General features: G+C 36.9%; 1 protein-coding gene across 1 annotated transcript in view; it reads left to right on the top strand.

Moving 5' to 3' along the window:
* LOC110465662 overlaps positions 1-22,285 on the top strand; it is a 62,202-nt gene extending 39,917 nt beyond the window's left edge. The window contains exon 28 of the mRNA XM_021521620.1: positions 17,549-22,285. Within this exon, the coding sequence (XP_021377295.1) occupies positions 17,549-17,614 (66 nt within the window). The 3' untranslated portion in view covers positions 17,615-22,285. The remainder of the gene's footprint in view (positions 1-17,548) is intronic.
* The last annotated feature ends 4,277 nt before the right edge of the window (positions 22,286-26,562 follow it).

The raw sequence follows: 26,562 nt of genomic DNA, 5'->3' as shown, positions 1-26,562 counted from the left end.
TTTGAACGGAACTGTGTTGCATACATAAATGTTTAAAAAGATGCATTTCAAACCTTAAAAGTATCTCATTGTCATCTGTGCTAAATACTTTTTTTTTTTGTAATTATTCTGGATTTTTTGCAATTATACTGGATTTTTTGCAATTATACAGAATTTTTTGCAATTATACTGGATTTTTGGAATTATACAGGAATTTTTGCTAAGGTAACTAATTATCATTCCGTAACCTAAACAATACACAGAAAATGTTTGAGTTCTTCCCAAGTAAACAATACAAATGTTCCTCCTGAAGTGAGTTATGAGATTGAATCATCACCGCAACTAGGAGGTACTGTATACGGGGGTATTTTCATTGCGGTTTAATTTATGCCATTTTTCGCCCTCTGTTATGAGGGCAAATTTATCATTACAGCAAAAAATTGTAAACAATATATACATTGTAATTAAATGTGAAGGGCGAATTTCATATCAGGCAACTATTCATCGAGAAGGAAATGTGTACTGATGAGTACATCAAAAAAGTTTCGTTTTAACAGATTTTTAAAATGGAAATTTACATTTTTTTTGGTAAAGATCGATTTGAAATGAAACTATTCATGTGTCAACTTGATCATAAATATAGATGAAAAACCACTCAATTTCAAATGAACTCCACACCGATGATGCACTCCATGAATTGAAAACCATGATCAATGTTCCAGGAGAATTGACTCAGGATGTTTTTAGAGAACCTGTTTGTAACGAGGAACATCATGGGGATGTATTTCTACGGGCACCAGGAGAGGAAATCTAAAGGGGCGTAGGAGTTACGAGCAAGGGGAGATAACTTGTCCCCCAAGCAACTGAAGTGTATTATGATTCGGTGTCAGGTTGTGGTGAAACGGTAATAAATTTCAATGATTTAGCGACTTACTAGCGAGCGCTGCACTCCACACAAACAAATTTGACTTTAATGTGGTTCTATGATTTAAGAACTAGGACTAGCATTCTGTTCCTCGCTACGACTTTGACATGAAATATTGTATTTTGTGATTCATATTTTCAAGCCTTGTGTTCTGTTGACATGATATTTTTCATGTAGCTTGCTTAAAAAAATCTTAAACAAAATGATTCACACTCTTTTACGACAGATTTTGAATCAGTTGTAAAATATTGAACTTGTAGCCATTCTGTTTATCTGTTGTTGAGGTAAATTATTAAAAGTAATCTTAGCGTAAAAATTCAAAGGGGATTCAAACCTTGGACATCATTCACCCCTGAAGACACATTTGAACTCTTCCAATTCAATGGTTGGAATAGTTCATTATGAAATTTCAGGGGTGAATGAGTTAAGTATAGTTTTAACAATCTAAGCATGGTCAACGGGAGTTTCTTGGCCCAGCTGTGCTACAGCTATATCTAAAATCAAATTAAGGGGAGATTACTGTGTATACACAAGACCACAGTGTAGTGGGACAGGGATCCTTAAGGTTTGCATGGTTACACATTAACCCTTTCACCCCTATGTAACTTAAGGAGACTCTACTATGCATTGATATGGATGTGTCCATTATGGTCTACAGTGGTGAAAAGGGTTAATTGTCTCGCCGGGAGGAAGTAGTGAAAGGGTGTTGCTTTTCCTTCGACTGTGGCAGTGGTGTCAGCATTAAGTTTTTGCGTTTAAGTTAGTTTCACTGAAAGTGTAAGTGCTAGACCAACCAAACTTGGACCGTAGATGCATCTTAGGTAGTACATCTCAACCCATGCATCAAATGCTGGATGCGGCCTCCCTTTCATGGTCCATTGACTTTGTCATCATCTCCATCAACTTAACTGTCATCATCTCCATCAACGTTAAGTTTTTGCGTTCAAGGTAGTAATTCTCTGATACTATAAGTGCTAGACCAACTAAACTTGGACCATTGAATTTATTCACCGATATGTGCATTGATGGTCGAAGTGGGGTACAGGGGAGACACATCAATCTGAATTGATGGTCGAAGTGGGGTACAGGGGAGACACATCAATCTGAATTGATGGTCGAAGTGGGGTACAGGCGAGACATATCATTCTGAATTGATGGTCGAAGTGGGGCACAGGCGAGACATATCATTTTGAATTGATGGTCGAAGTGGGGCACAGGCGAGCCATATCAATCTGAATTGATGGTCGAAGTGGGGTGCAGGCGTGACATATCATTTTGAATTGATGGTCGAAGTGGGGCACAGGCGAGACATATCATTCTGAATTGATGGTCGAAGGGGGGCACAGGCAAGACACATCAATCTGAATTGATGGTCGAAGTGGGGCACAGGCGAGACATATCAATCTGAATTGATGGTCGAAGTGGGGCGCAGGCGTGACATATCATTTTGAATTGATGGTCAAAGTGGGGCACAGGCGAGACATATCAATCTGAATTGATGGTCGAAGTGGGGCACAGGCGAGCCATATCAATCTGAATGACTTGTTTTACTTCAATATATATATATACCTGTTAGGTATCAGGTAACAAGTAATGCAGTCAAAATTGCTCGACTGTGGCAGTGGTGTCAGCATTAAGTTTTTGCGTTTAAGTTAGTTTCACTGAAAGTGTAAGTGCTAGACCAACCAAACTTGGACCGTAGATGCATCTTAGGTAGTACATCTCAACCCATGCATCAAATGCTGGATGCGGCCTCCCTTTCATGGTCCATTGACTTTGTCATCATCTCCATCAACTTAACTGTCATCATCTCCATCAACGTTAAGTTTTTGCGTTCAAGGTAGTAATTCTCTGATACTATAAGTGCTAGACCAACTAAACTTGGACCATTGAATTTATTCACCGATATGTGCATTGATGGTCGAAGTGGGGTACAGGGGAGACACATCAATCTGAATTGATGGTCGAAGTGGGGCACAGGGGAGACACATCAATCTGAATTGATGGTCGAAGTGGGGTACAGGGGAGACACATCAATCTGAATTGATGGTCGAAGTGGGGCACAGGGGAGACACATCAATCTGAATTGATGGTCGAAGTGGGGTACAGGGGAGACACATCAATCTGAATTGATGGTCGAAGTGGGGTACAGGGGAGACACATCAATCTGAATTGATGGTCGAAGTGGGGCACAGGGGAGACACATCAATCTGAATTGATGGTCGAAGTGGGGTACAGGGGAGACACATCAATCTGAATTGATGGTCGAAGTGGGGTACAGGGGAGACACATCAATCTGAATTGATGGTCGAAGTGGGGTACAGGCGAGACATATCATTCTGAATTGATGGTCGAAGTGGGGCACAGGCGAGACATATCATTTTGAATTGATGGTCGAAGTGGGGCACAGGCGAGCCATATCAATCTGAATTGATGGTCGAAGTGGGGTGCAGGCGTGACATATCATTTTGAATTGATGGTCGAAGTGGGGCACAGGCGAGACATATCATTCTGAATTGATGGTCGAAGGGGGGCACAGGCAAGACACATCAATCTGAATTGATGGTCGAAGTGGGGCACAGGCGAGACATATCATTCTGAATTGATGGTCGAAGGGGGGCACAGGCAAGACACATCAATCTGAATTGATGGTCGAAGGGGGGCACAGGCGAGCCATATCAATCTGAATTGATGGTCGAAGTGGGGCGCAGGCGGGACATATCATTTTGAATTGATGGTCGAAGTGGGGCACAGGCGAGACACATCAATCTGAATTGATGGTCGAAGTGGGGCACAGGCGAGACACATCAATCCGAATGACTTGTTTTACTTCAATATATATATATACCTGTTAGGTATCAGGTAACAAGTAATGCAGTCAAAATTGCTCAAGAGACCACCACTATTAAGCAATCCCATTATTAATTAGCGACCACATTTTCTCATCCCCACAATAAAATTTACTAAATATTGATAGTACTCTGTATAGAAACCTCTGTTACGGCACCACTTTTTAGCCTTAATAGTTACCCAAAGAGTAGGTCTCTGAATACAGGCTGACCATTCTCTATGAGTTACTATTGGCTTTTATTATGAAGTTTGGTGGTTAGCATTGGATGTTTGGTATCCATACTTAGTGTTCTCACCAGAATGTTTTGAAAGAAGCATGGTATTTCAATATTTCTGTTAAAGCAGCACTCTATGTAAAATCAAAGCAGCATGGTAACTTTAGGTTTACTATGAATATATAGCAGAGAAGATCTAGGAAAGCAGCATGGCAAGAAATTATAGGAGCATGGTGCCATGCTGCAAAAACAGCATGGAGAGAACACTGATACTTACAGGGAAGTGCCACACTGCATGACCAACCCTTGTACAAACCTACTTCTAAAATATAAACTTTACTTATTTTAAAACAATTATGAAACAAGTTATTTCAACTTATATTAATCACTCTCGTTGGCCAAGATGATAGCGCACAGGGGGGTGGGTGTCTTCTTGTGTGAGGAAACCTGAGTACCCGGAGAAAACCCATGTGGTCGGGCAGGTGACCCAATACCTTTTTATGTCCGATCGTGGGAATCGACCCTGGCTGCCTTGATGAAAGGAAAGTGCGCTATCCACTGCACCACCCGACCACCCTATAAGTGTAAGCTACTTCTAACATTGGCTCTCAAAACCTCTGGAGTTTAATTGAAGCATTGGACTTGTGGTTAAGAACTAGGACTGTAACAATACACATACCTCACAGTACGATTCGCATCAAGATACAAATATCTGCTTAAATGGTCTTCTTCATAATGCAGGATTTTATAGAGTTTTGTCATCACTATTGAAATACATTTTCATATGAATATAAGTACTTTTGGGTAAATCGGCACAGTGGACCACATCTTCACTGAAAAATAAAAAAATAAAAATGTTTTAGAGCTAATGATAAAATTTATTGATAATTTAAGTACTGTTAGTGTATTGTGATACAGGCAGACAAAACGATTCAATATGATACACAAGAAAGTGTTGCGATACTATATGATACGATATGTCGACGTTGCAGCCCCGTTAGAAACACAGCTTTGTCAATATCCTCAGGTATGAGCTAATTAATGCACAATACAATACACGAGATTAGATCATAATAAATTAATTTCGAATGGAAATCAAATTGTCATGCAGTTCTAAATTGGCATATTTCACAAACCTGTATGAGCTAGTCACCAACACAAACCTGTATGAGCTAGTCCCCAACACAAACCTGTATGAGCTAGTCACCAACCCAAACCTGTATGAGCTAGTCACCAACACAAACCGGTATGAGCTAGTCACCAACACAAACCTGTATCAGCTAGTCACCAACACAAACCTGTATGAGCTAGACACCGACACAAAGCTGTATGAGCTAGTCACCAACCCAAACCTGTATGAGCCAGTCACCAACACAAACCTGTATGAGCCAGTCACCGACACAAACCTGTATGAGCTAGTCACCAACACAAAGCTGTATGAGCTAATCACCAACACAAACCTGGAGGAGCTAGTCACCAACACAAACCTGTATGAGCCAGTAACCAACACAAACCTGTATGAGCTAGTCACCAACCCAAACCTGTATGAGCTAGTCACCAACACAACCCTGTATGAGCTAGTCACCGACACAAAGCTGTATGAGCTAGTCACCAACCCAAACCTGTATGAGCTAGTCACCAACACAACCCTGTATGAGCTAGTCACCGACACAAAGCTGTATGAGCTAGTCACCAACCCAAACCTGTATGAGCCAGTCACCAACACAAACCTGTATGAGCCAGTCACCGACACAAACCTGTATGAGCTAGTCACCAACACAAAGCTGTATGAGCTAATCACCAACACAAACCTGTATGCGCTAGTCACCAACACAAACCTGTATGAGCTAGCCACCAACACAAACCTGTATGAGCTAGTCACCAACCCAAACCTGTATGAGCTAGTCACCAACACAAAGCTGTATGATCTAGTCACCGACACAAACCTGTATGAGCTAGTCACCGACACAAAGCTGTATGAGCTAGTCACCGACACAAACCTGTATGGGCTAGTCACCAACACAAACCTGTATGAGCTAGCCACCGACACAAACCTGTATGAGCTAGTCACCGACACAAAGCTGTATGAGCTAGTCACCAACCCAAACCTGTATGAGCTAGTCACCAACACAAAGCTGTAGGAGCTAGTCACCAACACAAACCTGTATGAGCTCGTCACCGACACACAGCTGTATGAGCTAGTCACCAACACAAACCTGTATGAGCCAGTCACCAACACAAACCTGTATGAGCTAGTCCCCAACACAAACCTTTATGAGCCAGTCACCAACACAAACCTGTATGAGCTAGTCCCCAACACAAACCTTTATGAGCCAGTCACCAACACAAACCTGTATGAGCTAGTCCCCAACACAAACCTGTATGAGCCAGTCACCAACACAAAGCTGTATGAGCTAATCACCAACACAAACCTGGAGGAGCTAGTCACCAACACAAACCTGTATGAGCTAGCCACCAACACAAACCTGTATGAGCTAGTCACCGACACAAAGCTGTATGAGCTAGTCACCAACACAAACCGGGATGAGCTAGTCACCAACACAAACCTGTATGAGCTAGTCACCAACACTGTATGCTCAACTCATCAACCCGTTGGCTATAGCTATAAAAAATTGAATATCACTTAGATTGATGTCGGCTTATAAAATGTTGTACTGTTTGTTAAGCACACACGATAATGTGAAACTGAGTCAATTTCTGAAGTTGACATCCATACAAGTTAACGTGTGTGACCTTGTGTGTAAAATACTATGTCAACACGGTTACAGAAATTCTTCAACATCTACCGCGGAATCTAGACACTCGGGTTTCACGGAACTGTTCGTTACCTCACCGATTAAACCCTTGTTTGTTGAGTAAACAGAAAACCTTGAAACAAAATACGCCATGTGATGCTTTACAGACTTGATATCTAATTTGTCCGATATTCTCACTCAAATTCCTAGTCCAGAACTCATTTTTGTTTGTCCTAGTGAGAAAAGAAAACCTCGCCAGATTGACAATCGGGAGGCCAACGGAAGTCTCTGGGCACACGAGCCGTTCAGTGGCTTCCAAATCTTGCAGCGAAATCAGATATTTTACTAACGGACCAGGAAATTAGAATTTTTCATTTTGTTATGTCGGACAGAAGCTATTATTTTCAAATCTACTGGGAACTAAACATTGTACATTGTATTCCATTTCATTCAATCCACTGGTACACAGAATGACTCTTTGGACACAACTAAAAACTGGAAAATTCAATCATAAATCTTCTGAGAAAGTGGAACGAATTTTGACCTTTATTTATATGACTTGATTAATTGCCTTATGGCAAAGTTCATATGATTTAAATTAGTGGTAAGATAGATTTAATTTTGGCTCAGGATGGGGTAACAGGGGTATAGATTTGAGGTTAAAGTTTTATGTTAAAATTTTGGGGTTACTGAGTGGACTTTTCAGGGGAGATAACTGAACTGGAGATAAGGCTGTGGATTTGTGTCTAGCTTTATACATTGCCAGGCTTCTTCTTCTTCTTCTTCGTCTGCTTCTTCGTCTTCTTCTTCTTCTTCTTCTTCTTAATTCGTCTTCTTCTTCTTCTTCTTCTTCTTCTTCTTCTTCTTCTTCTTCTTCTTAATTCGTCTTTTTCTTCTTCTTCTTCTTCTTCTTCTTCTTCTTCTTCTTCTTCTTCTTCTTCTTAATTCGTCTTCTTCTTCTTCTTCTTCTTAATTCGTCTTCTTCTTCTTCTTCTTCTTCTTCTTCTTCTTCTTCTTCTTAATTTGTCTTCTTCTTCTTCGTCTTCCTCGCCTTCTTCTTCTTCTTCTTCTTCTTAATTCGTCTTCTTCTTCTTCGTCTTCCTCGCCTTCTTCTTCTTCTTCTTCTTCTTCTTCTTAATTCGTCTTCTTCTTCTTCGTCTTCCTCGCCTTCTTCTTCTTCTTCATCTTTTTCTTCTCTTTCATCTTCCTCGCCTTCTACTTCGTCTTCTTCTTCTTCTTCTTCTTCTTCTTTTTCTTAATTCGTCTTCTTCTTCTTCGTCTTCTTCTTCGTCTTCCTCGCCTTCTTCTTCTTCTTCTTCTTCTTCTTCTTCTTCTTCTTCTTCTTCATCTTCTTCTTCGTCTTCTCTTTCATCTTCCTCGCCTTCTACTTCGTCTTCTTCTTCTTCTTCCTCTTCGTCTTCTTCTTTCCATATCTGTGACAGAACGCATAGGTATGAGTGCAATTGTTGCAATCAGGTGTTCTTGGAGGTGACATTTGTGTAATAGTACATTTTTATGACGGATTGTTTAGAGATGAAAATGATACATGGCAACAAATGTAGGTTCAAGAACGCAGTGTTTGTAATACAAATTATATAATATAGATTCAACGAGGTGAAGTATTAAAAGATAGTATGTTCCATACTGGCAGAAGGCATGCATGTGCAAGCAGTGTGAGATTTGAAATTTTAAAATGTTCCCAGGTACATAATGATTAAATTATCCTGATGAGAGAAAATAGTTTTATTATCCTGATGAGAGAAAATAGTTTTGCATTTTTCCCACTGCAAACAAAAATAAAATAAAATTTATGTTTAAGTAATCAAGCGGGACCATTCCATGTATTACTGAAACCAGTAGTTAAAAATGCCTACCTACAGAAAAAAAATGCAAAGCTGTTTGTTAATAAAAAAAATAAAGGGTAGTATTGTTGTAAAGTCTGTATAATTACTTTTATCAAACAAATTGTAAGCATTAATGCTGACTGAAAGGATAACAGTACTGTAGTAAACTTACTCATGGGTATGTGAACCCGTTATCTTTCTAGGCAAATTACTGCCAAATTCATGCGCCAGATCAATGATGAAAAATAGTTTATTATAGAATTGGTTAAGGGTTCCGTAACCGCCTTTGTTGAATGGCTCATGGGCCGGTGTTAGCTGTTTGATATATGTGAGTCGTGCGACTTTAATCTTCGTAGCAAGCCGTTGAGTTTTCTAAGATCTGTGTTGCGATAATTCTATCGACGTTTCTCGCTTTGTGTGTGAAGTAATTCATATTGTGATGAAATTTGTTTGACATTTGACCAAGAATAATAGATTTATTACCGTCACATGGCGCGCGTCGTGACGTTACGGTGATTTTGAAGTAGATATTTCCCCATCTCTCTGACCAAGTCACGGAACAGTGTACTTTAGGACTGTGTGTCAAAGCGGGAAGCCCTTTTTCTGTGTCATTAAGCTCTGTTGTTAGCCAACGTACACATAGGTTTGATAAATAGAGGGCAGGGATTGGTGGGACAGAGGGTCGGGGTTAACGTACAGTAAAGAAATTTCAATGAAAAGAATTTTGAGTTTGACCAATTCAACAGCAATGATAGACTTAAAGCAATCAAATCAACCGAAACGTTTTTTGCACATTCATGCAATATGTAGGGAGTATATTTACTGCAGTGTTTCTCAAAAGTGCCAAACCGCCTGACTATCCGGTAAAAATCTGTTTGTCCTGATATGTATGTCACTATTACCTTCCCAGAAGTTTGATCATCATGTTGTGTTCAACTTAAATTAGATGATAATTTCATTGTTGTTAAATTTATTTGGTTGAATAATATTGAATACCATAGTGTACAGTTGTGTACTCTATCGTTTATACTAGTGAAAAGATCGGTCACATAAAACTCTAATTTTTCCTGTGAAGATCTGGTAACTGTCTGACCAAATGTCCCGTGGCAGTGGAAAGTATTTTATTCGGGTAGATTTGGATCTTGCAAAAGTGGCATTTCCTATAGGTTAATTATAGGCAATTTAGGAGAAACTTTGGGCATTTGCGTGGTCCTGTCCAATTATTTTAATAGTTTATCCTGTACTTCAAAACACTTCATAAATGATAGAAAAAAGTTAATAATTTAACTATTTCTGCTACATATAAAAATTGTGTATATTTTTGTACAATATTCTATTATCATTAAATAGTACAAGATTCAATGTTCGCTAATCTGTAAAAAATTGATAATGTGCTAAAAAAATTGAGTGCGCTAAAATAAGTATGTTTACATGTACAGTAACTCAGGAAAGAAATCCTTTTCCTGTTAATGTGTTTTATAAGTTGGTCAATAGTGTGTTTTGATATAATTTTAAAGAATTCTACAATGTGACAGCTGTGAGTCCCTCTACACTTCCATCAATGGTTTGTTAGTGAAACTCTATATCTGTGTTGTTTCTAGAATGAAAAGGAAGCTCACTGGGAGAGGAATAGTGGAAATTTTAGTTTTAATTGGGGGGGGGGGGGGGGGGGGGAGAGAAAGGACACATGTATGTTGATTGTTATTACGTAATTAAGACTGGGAGAGATCAAAGCATTCGAGTGCTGTGATGACTTGGGAAGTCATTTCTGTCAAATTTTTCCTAGAATGTTTTTTTATATAATTACATATTACCCAGGATTATACCTCAAAAGTAAAAGTTCAGTGCGTGAGAAACAGTCGTAAAGCTAACGCTTGGCAGAAAAAAAACGGCTACTTCAATACATGATCTTTGAAGTCCGGCTTCGTAAGGGTTGTTTTTTGCTGTGTTCCAATTAATTTTATTTCTGGTTTTTCGACCGATTACTCTATTCCCTGTACTTTTGGACATGACATTGCTGACATATGTCCATGGAGTTTTGCAGGAATTGTGTATTAATTAAACAATAGGAATTCCGTCTTTGCGTATTCCAGAGTTATCTTCTCTTGTGAGCAGGTATTGATTGTTACGTGATTGGTTTGTGAGAGTAACGTCATCAATTTTTGAGAAAACGATGTAATTTTCTCACACAAACCAATGACGTAACAAGCAATAACTGCTCGCAAGAGAAGATAACTCTGCAATACGCAAAGACGGAATAGGGGGAGAGGAGCCAACGCGTTGCTTCTTAGCGGTGTTGTTTCGGATTGGTCGTCTAGGCGTTGATACCCTCGAGTATGCGGGGTGATTGCATCAATCTTAGAATTATGATTATGGAGTTGCAATCACGACACCAATCTTTACGTTAACTCTTTCACCCCTAGGTAACTTTAGTAGACTGTACCATACATTGATCTGAATGCACGGTAGTCCAGTGGTAGGACGCTGGGCTCGTGACCGAAGGGTTGCGGGTTCGCGCCACGGCACGGCAATGTGTTGTATCTTTGAGCAAGATACTTTACACAGCTTGTTCCAGTCTACTCAGCTGTAAATGAGTATGTGGTTGGGCAGTGCTAGAATTGTTGAATGCTAGCTGTTAGCGCCAAAATGGCAGCTCCGGCTGTATGCTCCCCAGGGAGTTGAGAAAGATATTGGCTGGTTGCAAAGGCCCTATAACCACGGATAATAATTTGTGAACCGCTTTGAGATGCCCTACGAACTAGGTTGTGATAAAGCGGTATATTAGGACCTCAAATTATTATTATAATTGTTATTATAAGTTCATTATGGTCTACAGTGATGAAAGGGTTAACTATATATTACCTGCCGACCGGTTTCGCCCGGAAGACGGCTTCGTCAGGGCTTTTCACCTCCATGTTCATTGATTAAACATTGTAACGTCCTTCAGACTGGGGATATGTGAACTTGCGTAATAGATAAGGGATTAAAATCCAAACTTCAACTGTTACTTATTTGTAAGAGGCCCAACGTTAATTCATTATAAATATCAAGTCTAACAAATTAAATTCCTTGAGTGAACAGTGGGAGACGTAATTAGCTGTTCGTTTCTTTTGGTATGATTTGACAGATTATTTATTATAAATATAGAGTCTTATACATTAAATTTTATTGGTGAAGATTGGGAGACATATAGTTGGCTGTTCGTTTCTTTTGGTATGATTTGAAAGATTATTTATTATAAATATAGAGTCCAATACATTCAATTTTATCGGTGAAGATTGGCGGCATCTTTTGCAACTACAAGTTCAGGGCCCGTATTCATGAAACCGTTCTCATGCTCAAGCCTGGATTTTGTGCTCAAGGCTAATTTCTTGTTCCAGTTATAAATTATTTAAAAAATGTTATTTTGTTCAAGTTTTGGACAAAAATTGAAGAAATTAGAAGCCGAATGCTGTTTTCAGTATTTAAATTTGACTTTTTGATGGTTGTCATGATTTAGGTGGGTTACAAGAAAGCTGGCTTAATTGAGCACAGAATCCACATGCTTGAGAACGGTTTCATGAATACGGGCCCAGTTCTTATTGGCTGGATTGAATATCAGTTGGTGAAAGATGCATGAGTAAGCACTATCATCTTCGTCTGTTTTGATTTCAAGAGCAGATTTTTGGGAATAATTAAAACAGTTTCTTTTAAGTAACAGTATCCTGCACACATTGTAACGGTTTCTATTTCAGTTAGCACTGGTAATATAATGGAAAAAAAGAAACAGTTGATCTTTAAAAATAATATCTATTATTTATTAAAATAAAACAGATAATTTAAATTAAGCTAAATTAGTTTTTCTATTTATATAAATTATGAAAAAAGTTGTATCAACTTATATTATTCACTACACTCTAAGCTGAGTTGGTAGAACACAGGGGGTCTATACATTAATTTTCATGTCCAATCAGGGAATCGCACCCCGGACGTCTTGATGAAAGCTATGGCAAGTGTGCTGTATCCTCTGCACCACCCATAACCACCCAACAGATAAATGATGGAGTTTGTTCTTCTAATGTTGCTAAAAGATAATCAACAATTTTGTACAAAATCTGATACAAAATAAGAGATGGCGAGTACCTGTAAAAGGGGAGATAAGTTTTTTGGTGTTTTGCACTGGGATATGAAGTTGTGCAAAATGTTTCTGCCTGAAATCACAGATAAGATATCAGATTTCATTATTTTACTTACATTTTTTTCTGATATAGCTCTCGGATAAACATTGATGGGTTTCTCATTTTCAGTCGAAGTCTACCGGTAATTATTTAATTTGGAGAAAAGGATTTTTAAAATGTCATTGTCAGTCTGTGTGTATTGATTCCACACTTGTGTTGGCAGTAGAGTAATTTCAAAAACTGTGAAACAGTCATTCTAATAAGTTGATTGAAACAGTAAATTTCTGTCTCTCTGACAGAAAATAACTACAAATCATCGCATCAAGGCTTTCTCCTCGACAGATGTGAGGGAAGTGACACATTACAGCAAAATCATGGCCAATAGAATTCAAAGTGGCCAAGATTAATTGGTTTTCAAAACTCCTCCATAATAACGATATAAATCTTCCCTGGCTTATCGCTAGTACCTGCCAGAGAATTTTATATGGTCTTTTTATATTGCAGAGCTGTATATAGAAAATTAAAATTAGGAAATAAAATGCAGATCTGTTGAAATGAATGAATGATTATACTGGTAATAATAAGTATTCACATCAAATGAAGTAGATTATATTTCAACACTTTTGGTTGGAATTTTTCTGTTTATCCCTCCTGTTGTGTTACAATCAACACAAAGCAATGACATCATTTGTTCATAAGCAGATGAGGTCAATTTATACCCTGGGTCCGAAAAAAACAAAAAAACTTGTAAGCCTAACTCAAGTGCCTGTATTCATGAAATCGTTCTCATGCTTAAGCATGGATTTTGTGCTCAAACCAATTTTCTAGTAACCCTCTTAAATCATGTCAAATGATCAAAAAGTCAAATGTAAACATTAAAAACAGTATTCACCTTTAAGTCTCTTATTCCCCACCCCCACCCCCACCCCCACCCCCAAATGCATGAGCACAAAATCCATGCTTGAGCACAAGAACGGTTTCATGAATACAGGCCCTGGAGTTAGGCTTACAAGGTTTTTTGGTGTTTTTTTGTAGAAACAATTCCACTTAATTAGTTGTAAGGGAAAGTTTTTCTTTCCCAACAAAGGGGTTGATACAGGTCCAGCTCTTGACAGTCTGACATATAGATTAGAATATTTTCCCTCAGGTCGAGGAATGATTTTCAGATTCTGTTTCTTCATCATGATGCATGATAACAGATAAATCCACGATTCTTACCTCCCCTGAATAAAATTTTGCAGCCCACATTAAAAAAAGAAAATAAATTCTATATAAAAATATGGACAAGTTATCTGTCTGTGTTTGTTAGGTGTCTCGTTAACACGGAATGATATATGGCGGAAGATTGACAACCATCACAAAGATAGCATTGTTGTAGCCCTAGTACGGGACACTGCAGGGAGTCTCAATTGTGTACCTAGTTAGGGCGGCATGCAATATCGTAATTAGATTGAATAAAAATTCAATTCTACTGCTGCATCATTTTTCATTTTGATAATGAAATTATCTAACATTAAAAGTTAAAAAAAAAATGTTTAAATACCTAGGGAATTTCCTGTTATAGTCACTCTGAAGGACTTCTCCCATTGCAAAGCTGACCAACATATAAAAATATTCTAATGGTATATTTTAATCAAATATTTTTTGGAAATTATAATGATAAATCCATTATTTATGTATAAATAAAATCTCATTTGAGATATTTACCGAATTGATGATACTTATTTTAACATAATAAGGCGATCAAACACATAATTTTTTGGTTTTGAACAACTACATAATTTGAAATAATTACAAAATTAATACATGTATGTGTGTTATGGTACGCGATTCTTGACCAGTGCAAAAGGAAATTCAAAAATATTGAATCCCTTCCTCGTTCATTGTGAGACTGGATGTGGTGACCAATACTGGGTTGGGCTAGTCTATTGCGTTGTCGGAGAGTCCAAGTTTAGTGCACAAAAGCGGGGGATACAGGATATCACATCAGACCATAACTTGGGAAATACAATTACACACAAATTGTTGAATTGAATTCAAGTCAGTAATTAATGTCAAATTACTCCATAGAAAATTGATGTTATACATGTGCGAAATAATACAATCTTGATATAAAGCAAATGGTTTAATCATTTCACAAGCATGCATGCATGAAATGAAATCGGCATGCTAAAGAAATGATTTATCCACACATTTGGCAAATTGGAAATCCAGAGATGATGACCAGGAATCCCTAGATATGATGGAAAAAATCTCAAAACCAGGGTCGGTGGTAATTTGATGGAATGTGTGAAGTTTTCTATATGCATGGCATGGCAAGGCCAGCTGCCATCATGTTAGATTGACCCAGATGTGATAAGGAATCTTCCGATTCCTCCCGACTCTGATGACGCAGAGTTTCATCACATGCGTAATATTCTAAAGTCATGGCTTTGATACTAGTGATCACATATAAGATTTTTTTGATGTTTTTTACACTGAGTATTTAATGTGTTAAGTAATTAAACTATCAAGCATTGAGATTTTTTGTGTGTGTTTGTTGGATTAAAAATAACTTTCGGATCCGTATGTTGTTCATAATGTCGATTGTTAAAGATAACGATGACAACTTTTTATAGTGTTTGATGCCCAAGTGTCCAGTCAGCTTTTAAAAAAATAACGATTGGAATTTTTTTTGTATAAAACATTATTCTAGAATCTGAAAAAAATATGGGTATGATGTGGTGTGGTAAAATATGTTAATTTGGCAACGTAAAAAATACGCAGCAAATTTGATGAAATGATGCGGAAATTAACAATTTTCATTTGCAAATAATGTAATAAATACCGTTAAAGCTGGCTTTATTTAAATAGAGGTGTCACAGTCGTCATCCTGTCAGTGTCTGATCTGGTTTCCGGTAGCGATTGTAACGCCATCTGGTGGTAGCAACAGAATTCAATCTTCACATTGTAATTCAGATGTAAAGTCATCAATAGTCAACTGCTTTGATTAACATGAACTCATGGCTCTTTAACCCTTTCACCCCTATGTAACTTTAGTAGACTCTCCCATGCATTGATCTGGATGAGTCCATTATGGTCTCCAGTGGTGAAAGGGTTAAGTTGCAAAAACCAATGACATGTCTTTTATGATAACTTGGCTTTTAATATATTTGGAATGAATTCTTTTATTAATTTCTATGTACATGTAGTATGCACAAACATTCGTTCACGTATTTTAGAAGCAAAAAGTTTTTCTACATTTCTTTGCAAAATCATATTTTTTTAGAGTACCCCCTGTTAGTATCTTCTTATTTAATGAAAACATTTGGTCAAGTTTTGATATCTTAGTGAATTATTTCCAGTGCTCCCTGATGAACCTTATAACAAGTGTTTGATGCCCCAAGTATCCGGATAACTGTGTTGAGCGTTAGTCCAAGCAGGGACTGTGTTTTGTGTCCAGCCCAAGACAAACCAAAGTCTATGAAATTCGTACTTATTGCTATATGCCTGTCGTTAAACTTTATGTTGGTAAAAATATGGACTTGTTTACGCGTCGTGGTCGCTCTCTAAAATCGTCGTCAGATCTGTACTGCCTACAGCATAATCACACACATGCACGCATGCAACACACGCAGAGGTGTACATCCTTTAATGACATTAACTGCTGATTGGACGCTAGACCAAAACCAAGCATCATATCTGCTGTAACTAATAAATCAAATACATCAACATACCCAGCCTCCAGTACACATATAAATTACACACAGGCAAATTACACACAGGCAATTACATCACCATACCCAGCCTCCAGCACACATACATACTACAATGTATATACATTACACACATGGAGGTATGTCCCTAAATGACCTTTATGCTGTTGATAGAACGCTAGACCAAAACCAAGCATCATATCCGCTGTAGCTTTTAAGTCAAATACATCAACATACCCAGCCTCCAGTACACATATAAACTACACACAGGCAAATACATCAACATACCCAGCCTCCAGTACACATATAAATTACACACAGGCAAATCAACATACCAAGCCTCCAGCACACATACATACTATATACATTACACGGATGGAGGCACGTCCTTAAATGACCTTAGACGTTAATACGACGTTAAACTCAACAAACTACTAAATCATGATTTGCCTTTTAACACTGTTAAATGTCAATGGAGTTGCTTGACAGGCATAGAAGTCAGTAACCCTCAAGTCAGATGTACATGTGTTATCCCGTGTTTTATTGTTGTAAAGATGATTTGTCCTTTCCTATACCAGCGCGACATTGACCTGTTTCCGCACCGTTCTATACATTGAGTTGATGAGGTGAAGGGAAGCCCTATATCTTCTCCTTCTATATTAGATTTTCTATCCAATCAGATCGTATGCTGGGAACTTTAGCTAGGGTCAGAATGTAGGCCATTACAGAAATTGTATTGCTTCTTCTAATTGTATTCTCTCTCGGTTACAGCTGCTCTGAACTCAAGGCACCAAGAATGCATGGACTTGCTAAATATTATTGTTAAATATTTATCGTTCCACGTAGTATATACTTCATCCCCAAATCACACAGTTACCTAGTTCAGTCATGATTATTGCATATTTTATAGTGAAACATTAAAATTGTTCAAGATTTGCTCATGAATAAATCGTTCTGAGTATATGTACATTGTATTTAAAGCAGAGACAGTCATCACTCCATCCTTGGAGATCAGTCTCTTATTGAAAGAAGAGGAAGAAGAAGCAGGATTCACTGTTTCGTAAGAAGCAAGAAGTAAGAAGTTGCTGTATACATGGTATAATTCGTTCAACTGTTGTATATTTCAGGCCCACAACATGCTGAGGTTTTTCTTTGACAAGCTGATGCCAGGAAGTCAAGTAGAAATTGTATAAACGGCGGCGAAACGATGAAAGGAGGTAACTCAGGAACACACAGGAACCCATGAACAGTAAAAAAAACAGATGGTGGAAAACATATTTTTTTTAAATAAATGAAATCCATATGCAGTTTGAAGTTAGGAAGGATTATTAAACAGGGAGAAATCTACAGCATCTGGATAAATTGTGTATTAAGAAGGATAGACAGTATTAGAGGGAGTTAAATGGACAATTTAGTCAACCGGGCCCTGAATTCTTAACATTAAGGTCCTTCTCAAGTATTGAAACCAGTATTTACGGGCTATTTTCCTTATTGCATTGATTGAAATAGCAGGGTTTATGAATTTCTGTTAGGGGATTATCTTTTGAAATAACACGATGGAAGAATGGCTGAAAGTTTAATTCTAAAACACTTGAGAGAAAATGTGAAATTTAAAACTAATTAAATGGAGAACATTCGTCGAGTCAGGAAGTTTTGTGAAACCGAAGCCACAGCACTTAAAAGGAGAGGGGCAATATATTTAAAATACAAAATGTACAAAGGAAAACGGCCTAGTTTCTTAGCCAAAGGACAGGTAGGCTCCACATGATATGGCAATGCGTAAACAATTAATATATTCCTTTATAAATTACTGATTACATCATTAACTATGTAAGAGTATCACTTTGTCGAAGGAATATATTTCTGATAAAATATTGACATGTGAATTATATTGCCACTTTAGTATGACAGAATATTTTGTACTTGTTATCACTTTATGTGTTTGTTTTGCCATGGTTTGAATTTAAATCTTCACATATATTTGTAATATTTTCTGATTTGGAATTCAAATAAAACATGTACATAAGAAATCTAGATAAAGATAGAAAATTGGAATTTTGAATAATTTTAAGTTTCTCCGTGTTATTAATGTGTATTTGCTATTTAACCATTAATTTCTGACCATTGACTTTGTTAATATAAAGAATGATATAATTTTTTATCATATCAGGCATTTTCAGGAATATTGAACGAATTTAAAGATATTCATCATAGCATGCAATCCTATATCTTGTGTTTTGTGGCAAAAGATGTGGATAAATTTCATCCAAATTAAGTTCATTGTTCTATATAAGCAATTCTTAGATCATTAGTGAGGATGAGTGTGATAGGAATACATGTACGTGTATGAGCTGTTTTTTGATTTATTGTCGTATCTGATTGGTTATCCAGTCAGAAACCATCTGATTAGTAGGCGTACCTGATTGGTTATCCAGTCAGAAACCATCTGATTGGTTGTCGTACCTGATTGGTTAGCCAGTCAGAGACCATCTGATTGGTAGGCGTATCTGATTGGTTAAACAATCAAATGACATCATCTGATTAGTTGAAATGATAGGTTGGTTGTCGTATCTAACTTGTTGTCCAATCAAGGACAATCTGATTGGTTATCCAATCAAGGAACATCGTCTGATTGGTTGAAGTGGTAGATTTGTTGTTGTGTATGAAAGGTTATCACATCAGGGAACATTATATTGGTTGTACAGTGTGGACTTTAATAAACAAAACAAAAAGGTATTCCGTCCTTACAGTGTGATATTTACATAATTTATTTAGATATTTATAATGTCGAAGGATCTCCAATGGACTAGATTTGTACTTTTCATCATTCCATCATCCTTGTTTTGTGTGTTTCGTTACAAATTATTAGTGCTGTTTCACATTTTCAACGCCTCGCTTAAAGCAGTATTAAACAATAAACATGTATCATTAAAAAAATGTATTTATATTTTCATAACTATTGTGTCCCTATCAAATGGTACTAGAGTTCATGAATATTTATGGTTTGAAAAGTGAAGCATCTATTTTTTCAAATCACTATTTTTCTGTATGAATTGTTTATATGAATATATACCTTTTGTGAGTAACTACTTCAGAAGTTTTTTACGATGTTGATAACTTCATGCATTGGAATATTTAAGGCCAGACGGTGTATATAAATTTGGCGGATGAACATGTGTTCATCAATAAAAAGTTCCAATTGTAAAATATAGAAGCACTACCATTGGGTATAAACAGACAGTTCTTGTCAAAATGATTTTGTGTTTGGAATGAATTGATGTTTTGTTGATTTTCAAACACATCAAGAAAGCAATCGCATAATTTCTATAAAATGTTTTTCAAAGTATGTTAAAACTTTACTTCACGATTTTATGTTTCGAACTCTGTCGAAGTTGGATTCATTGGAACTTGTCAAATTTAAGCTGTTTCATTTGCCAATGAAATTAATTGGTTAGCATTTGCACTGTGAGCATAACAAAAAATATTTCACATGTAGAGTCAGCGATTTTACCTCGGCATTGCTACGGATTACAATACATATCAAAATTTAACATTTTTTAACCCTTTCACCACTGTAGACCATAATGGACTCATCCAGATCAATGCATGGTAGAGTCTACTAAGGTGAAAGGGTTAAGTAGAAATGTATGGACTTATATTTTGTTACGAAGTTTGATGAGGGATGAATTGAGTTGGAATTGGGGCAAATTCAACATGATTTCAAAATGAAGTGATCACAGGTCATCATTCATAAACAAAATGTTAAACAGATTTGTACATCGCTGTCTGTTTGTTGGTCTTATAGGAATTATTCTTTTTAACCATTCTCAATCAAACTGAGAGATGGTGCCAACCAGTGGATTTATTTCGTTTGCATTGCCATGTTAAATTTGTTTCAAAACCATCTCAATTCAAACTCGACAATAGCAGGATTCGATCTTCCGAAGACTTTGGAAGAGGAATGTGTAATAAGTGTGAATTTAATAAATCGACATATCATTGTAAAAAAGGTTGTCAAAATATGTCTGTTTGTCAATATGTGTGTTTGAGTCCTGAATATTACAATCACCTCGTCATAGGAATGTCTTTTCATGTATAATAGCATTATAACTCGTGTGGTTTTACTGATGATGATCAATATTTATTGTATTTGTTAAATAGACGTTATGTTTAAGTTTTCACAACACGACATGTCGTTCTGGCATTCCGTATAATATATCGAAAACGTGAATGACTTATATTAAGTGTGTTTCATGTGTGATCATAACACCCTCTTTTTCAAGATTTCAGAACTTTGAAGAGGACAATATTTTACCCACTTGCTCAAAACTTGTTTCTTTGGTCATCAAATGATTATTTCTTTTAAAATGTATTCAAAAATATAAGTTCCGTTCATTTGAAACCGATTGTTTTCAGTTTCTTTCAATTTTATGTTGCTATTACCTTTACACCCTTGCATCTCTTAAGTGAAATGTTCAACGTTAACTTTGTTTTTATATGATTTTCAAGCAGTGTATTCTGAAAAAATCCACAGATTTCTTTGTTTAAAAACACAGGGAAAAGGTCATTAGAAAAAGAATGTATGCAGGATTTTGACGAATTGTTTTTCAGTACTTCTACAATATCCAATGGTAAAAAAAGAAGATCGGCCATTTCATTTTCATTGTAAAATCGAGACCCTTACATGGTGCAAACTGTTCGACGTTAAAATCTGTGTGCTAGTATGGAACGAAAAAGGTAAACCAGGTTTCTTTCCTAATACATCAGTAAAATGTACTTTTTCAAAATCGTTCATGATTATTTTTGTATTATGTTTCAGTTATATAAATTGTACATAAAATGTGATTGAGTAAATCAATTTTATATGCACATAAAACCGTGACCAGTATATATACCCCTCTGTGATACTTCAGTCTCGTGTTTCAGCCATTATACATAAAGTATCATCCTCGAAATTTGAAAATAGGTTCTCTTACGTTCTCTGCTCCTCTGGAACATGTCAGGAAGAATAAGAAGGTTCTTTACGTGCCACATGTAACATGCAGTCAAAAACTGACCAATATACCTTTCCGTTGAAGACTACAGAAGAGCGACTTTCAACATCCAAACCTGTCAATTTTACCGTTCACTGCCGTGAAATCCAAAAGATACAACGTATACATCGAAAAAGTTTCACGGGAGTGAACGGTAAAATTGACATGTTTGGATGCTGGATGTTGCTCTTCTGTAATCTGCAATGGAAAGTTATAGACCTAAATATTGGTCAGTGTTTTGACACATGGAACCTGCCGAACAGACAATCCGCATGCCTTTGATTTTGTCATGTCACATTCCAGTGGTACAGAGAACGTAACAGATCATAACCCTTGGAAATACGGGGATGACATTATTGTCTTAGAACAAATGGAAAATATATGCTGTAATGATTTGCCCTTAATGGTATTAACTTTGGTTAATTGATATATAATGCCATTTAACAGGGTTGACTTCAATGTAAAACCAATGCTATTCAAGCTCGAAGCAATCAGAAACGAACCAGATTGATAAATATCTGAATTAACAGAATCCTCTTGCTGTGGCACTAGATTTGTAAATATATTTCCTTTTAATCGGAAACATTAAAATTACTGTACGTGTGTGTAATAAATGTCTAATTTATAAAGTATTGGCATATTGTTGCCGTACTATACTGATTGTGATATGTGTGAGAACGGGATGGAAATTAAGAATTTAAAGATGCTTGCGTTGTATTATCAATTTGTTTTGCTTTTCAATTCTTAGCTGAAATTTAACATTCCAAATAAAAAAAAGAGTTATTTACAATCATATTCCATGAAAAATGGTTGAAAAATACAATTGTTTTACTACTGTTTTCGCGTTTGGTTTTTTGTATTTCATACGAGAATGTACATGTATGGTATATATTATATAGTAGGCAACACAGGCCCGATATGCCTCACTGGGCCTTTAAAGCATAAGGTAAATAACTTACTTGAAAATAAAAACAAACAAAAATAAAAACAAACCCCCACCCGGCCGAACGGTAGATATGTTAAATTGTACGTATGCCAGGCAGTCTTAAGTATGAGAGATGTAGAAAAGGTGAAGGCATTGCGATATGGGCGTTAGATCAATTCCTCGTCACCTACACAGGGGACGCAGAAGATAAAGGTGGCCCCGCCTCTTTCGATCAAACAATTAAGGTCAATTATTTTTCATTGATACCTCAAGTGGTTTTATAATACATCAGTACCTGGTATTCTATCTTGAAGGTTCTTGTGATGAAGTCTATTTACAGCAGGTATATATACATTTATTGTCGGGTTAAAACTTGAAATATAGTACGATGAAATGAGTATAGTCTAAAGATCAGTATTCAATAGATGGTAGTTATTTAAGTGAAGCAAATGCAGAGGTTCTGCTGTTGCGGACACTGCTGCTATGTTTTGCAGGTTCGAGAAAATAACAGACCTGACGTAACGTATGAGGCGATTAATGTTAAGCAGAATTGTTGTGTTTAGGGAAATTTAGGAAACAAGAACTGGATCTGTTGCCTCCTTTCTACCACTCGGGACGTCTATGATTGCAATTCTAACCTACCTTTTTTCCATGTACTTTGTCTTGTCAGCAAGGTTTGGTTTGGTTTAGTATTGTTTAACGTCCTATTAACAGCTATGGTCATTTAAGGACGGCCTCCCTGTGTGCAAGATGCGTGTGTGTGTTTGGGAGGCTGCGATATGTTCGTGTTTGTCTCCTTGTGATAGCGCGGAAATGATGCCGACTTTATAGTGCTACCTCACTGAAACATACTGCCGAAGACACCCAGCAGGACACCCCACCCGGTCACATCATACTGACAACGGGCGAATCAGTCTCTCTAGATAGCTCTTGTTTGTCCGTTCTCGGAATAAGGGACCAGGTCGTCTGACAGTTGGCTGTCGTGTCCAGGCTATGACGTGTCAGTGAGGTGCCACTTGAAACTTGAAATGCCCATTGGAGTCCCATTATCTGGGGAGAATAAACAACCACTTAGGAAACAATTTTTAAAATGTTTGGTAAAAAGTCTACACACGACTAAGAGCAGACGTCTTTAGCGTTGTGTAATGATAGACAGGTTTGTACATATATGTCAACATTTTCAGTAACCTATACTGTATATATATATATATATATANAAAAAAAAAAAAACATGCGATGAAGAAATCCTAATTTCTTCCATGAAAAACAATGGCATGTCACGCTTTCAACGGAAACATTATACTAGTATTCACAGCGATTTCTTCTGAATATCTTAACAAAAAGGAAGATCACGATTTCAAAACTTCGTATAAAGGCTATTGTTGTAATTCAGTTGATAAGTTCGTTCTGAAGTCAAGATGTCAACATTTTATATTTATCGATTTAAGAGAAAGCATTTCTCAGTGAATTTTGATAAGTAAAAAAGTCGTTTCAATAGGACCTTAGGTAACCCCATCCTCGATATCCACAATGTTATCACTTTCGCTCTCTACACCCCTGGAATATGTCATAGCAAAATCGACGGCTCAGTGTGCAGCACCTTGAAGATGAGACGAGAAGACTAGTTTGATCCTTTGATGTACATCAAAAGAATCTCATGGTCACGTATCGGTAAAAAAAAAAGACAGGCTTTGAAGTCGGGCGTCTCTCCTTCGTAATCTTCAGAGGACAGGTATCAGCCTAGCGATTGGTCAGTTTTTTTTACCTTTAGACCAATCAAACAGCTATCTTCGTGCCTTCAATTTTGCTATGACATATTCCAGGGGTGTAGAGAGCGAAGTGAGCGTAACCCCAGGAGTATCAGGGATGAGGTAACCCTTACCTCAAGGCACATGCTAATGTGGTTTTTGTGAGCTCACCACTCTACAACAAATGTATGACCGATCTATGGATGCAGTTTAATAGTTATGTTTTAGGAACAAATTATATGTAACTCTGACCATTGGTAAGAATTTTGTGTTAACATTGTTTATAGTTTGTTTGATCACTTACTTTTGCGTACACGTACGCTTCAATTTATATTACAAATATTTTCGTATTCTTGATTAAACAACACCAAGCATTAGGTACATGTACCTGTATGTTATATTTACAACATAAACCCACCATATATTGTGTTTTCAATTCGATTTTGTTAGCATCATTTGTTTTTCTGTTTCAATTTTGCTACATGATTTTTCATGTCTTTACACATTCGAGGTAATCGGTATTTCTTTTTTCTATCTGAGAACAGTTTAAACTATTACCCTGGTTTTATGCTAGATAAACAAATGACAGCTATTCAATAAATACGATATGTCAACTTTTATAACCCGTTCTAGAACAAAGAAATATTTTTATCACAAATATTTTTGGATAGTTTTGATGTGTGGTTTGACAATGCTATTACTTTACGGATAAATTAGTTATGAAAACTTGTAATATAATAAAAAATATAATTCTTGTCCATTATAAATTTCTAGTGACATTATAATTCATTTATGTACAACACGGGCGCAACTTTACTCCTCGTTCGGTACATCACTGTAAGATATGAAATTTAATAATTCAATTGGATTCCTTAGTGTAATGTGAATGACACACATGTGCACTGACGAAGCTAATTAGTCTAAAACATCGGCAGTATTTTTCTCACTAGTTTGGAAGGTTTCAAATTTCATCATTACATTATCCAGTAAACACAGCGCTTGGAAGGCCTACAACACACGTCCATTAACTAGTAGTAATAAAAACCAAATTCTCTCGTAAAACCTTAAGCTCCCATATTGGCGAATATGAAGCTCCGCTTTTAATTACACTATTCCCTAACAACACAGGGCGTCGCTTGGGAGGCCTGCGCACATAACCTGTCATAATGTCGTTAGCAGACGACGTGGGGCAACCCGTTACCTCGTAACTTCATCAACCCAGAGCGAGGCTGAGACAGTCCCACAGCGAGACAGGAGGTGTCCCATAACGAGGCAAGGGCAGTCCCTCTGTCATTGTGTTATTCTTCTAAAGAGCGCTGACGATAAGCGGATTTTCACGTTCTGTTAATGGAAATTGGTGCTTGTTTTTTCTCTCCGTACCTATAAAACAATGCGTGATCGCTATGAAACATGGAGGGGGAGGGGGATAAAGGGAGGATGACAGGGAGAGATACACGAGGCGGGGATAGAACGAGGGGATTATATAATCTGCCTTTCTCTTGCTGTGTTACATATGTAGTACTTACGACGAGACGCGAAGGCGAGAAAATCTAACGACTTCGGTGACCAATATCTAGCCATTTTCCTGCAGCTCGCTTAGATCTCCCTATCACTCTTGATATTGCTATGAGAGGGCCGTGGCGTTTATTGTCTCGAAGTTATTTGTGACATTAGATCTTGAACTCAGAGATTGTTTTGTTATAACCATAAAATATATTGATGAAAATGGTAATAATTTACCTTGTTAATGCTGTTTTTTTTCTGCTAGAAACTCGAGCATGTTTATTTTTTAACTTAACTTGTGATATTTAATTGCCATAGTTACCCTGAACTTCAGGCTTGATACAAATGCTGGCCCTAGTTTCCAATTATTCATATATAATGCCACGATATAGCAAACTATCCCCACATTTTTGTGAAGGTTTAACCTATTAGGATAGCATTATTTTAAAAACATCACTTCTACTGAGCAGTTATGTCGATATTTCACACTCATATTTATATTAATGAAGTAAAACGTTCTATAAGACCATGTAACGTCATAGCCTTAATCCGTCTCGTTTTGCACGCACATTTAGAAGCCAAACTTTGAAGATATTCTCCAGCTCAAATTTTAATAATGTAAATATATATTGAAAAAAAAACTGCTTTTAAACTCGTTAATATAAAAGTAAAAAGCAAGAATATACATTTTAGATACAAAAATAATGAAAATGTAGTTTTAAGGTTAAATATTTTAAATTAATCATTTTTGAAAATTTCAATAACATAACACATTGTATCAATACATGCTGACCAAACGACGGAAGATGACCAAGCTATGGCCTTGCTGTCAAATCCTTATTCGTCTACTTCATGTGTTTTTGCATGATTGTTGTTGTAAATGTTATTATTGAATGAAATATTGTTTAAACGTAAGGTCAAATAATCAACAT

This window comes from Mizuhopecten yessoensis, unplaced genomic scaffold (genome assembly GCF_002113885.1).
Source record: "Mizuhopecten yessoensis strain PY_sf001 unplaced genomic scaffold, ASM211388v2 scaffold11097, whole genome shotgun sequence".
NCBI classification, from domain to species: domain Eukaryota; kingdom Metazoa; phylum Mollusca; class Bivalvia; order Pectinida; family Pectinidae; genus Mizuhopecten; species Mizuhopecten yessoensis.
This window is presented reverse-complemented; position numbering and strand designations above follow the sequence as displayed.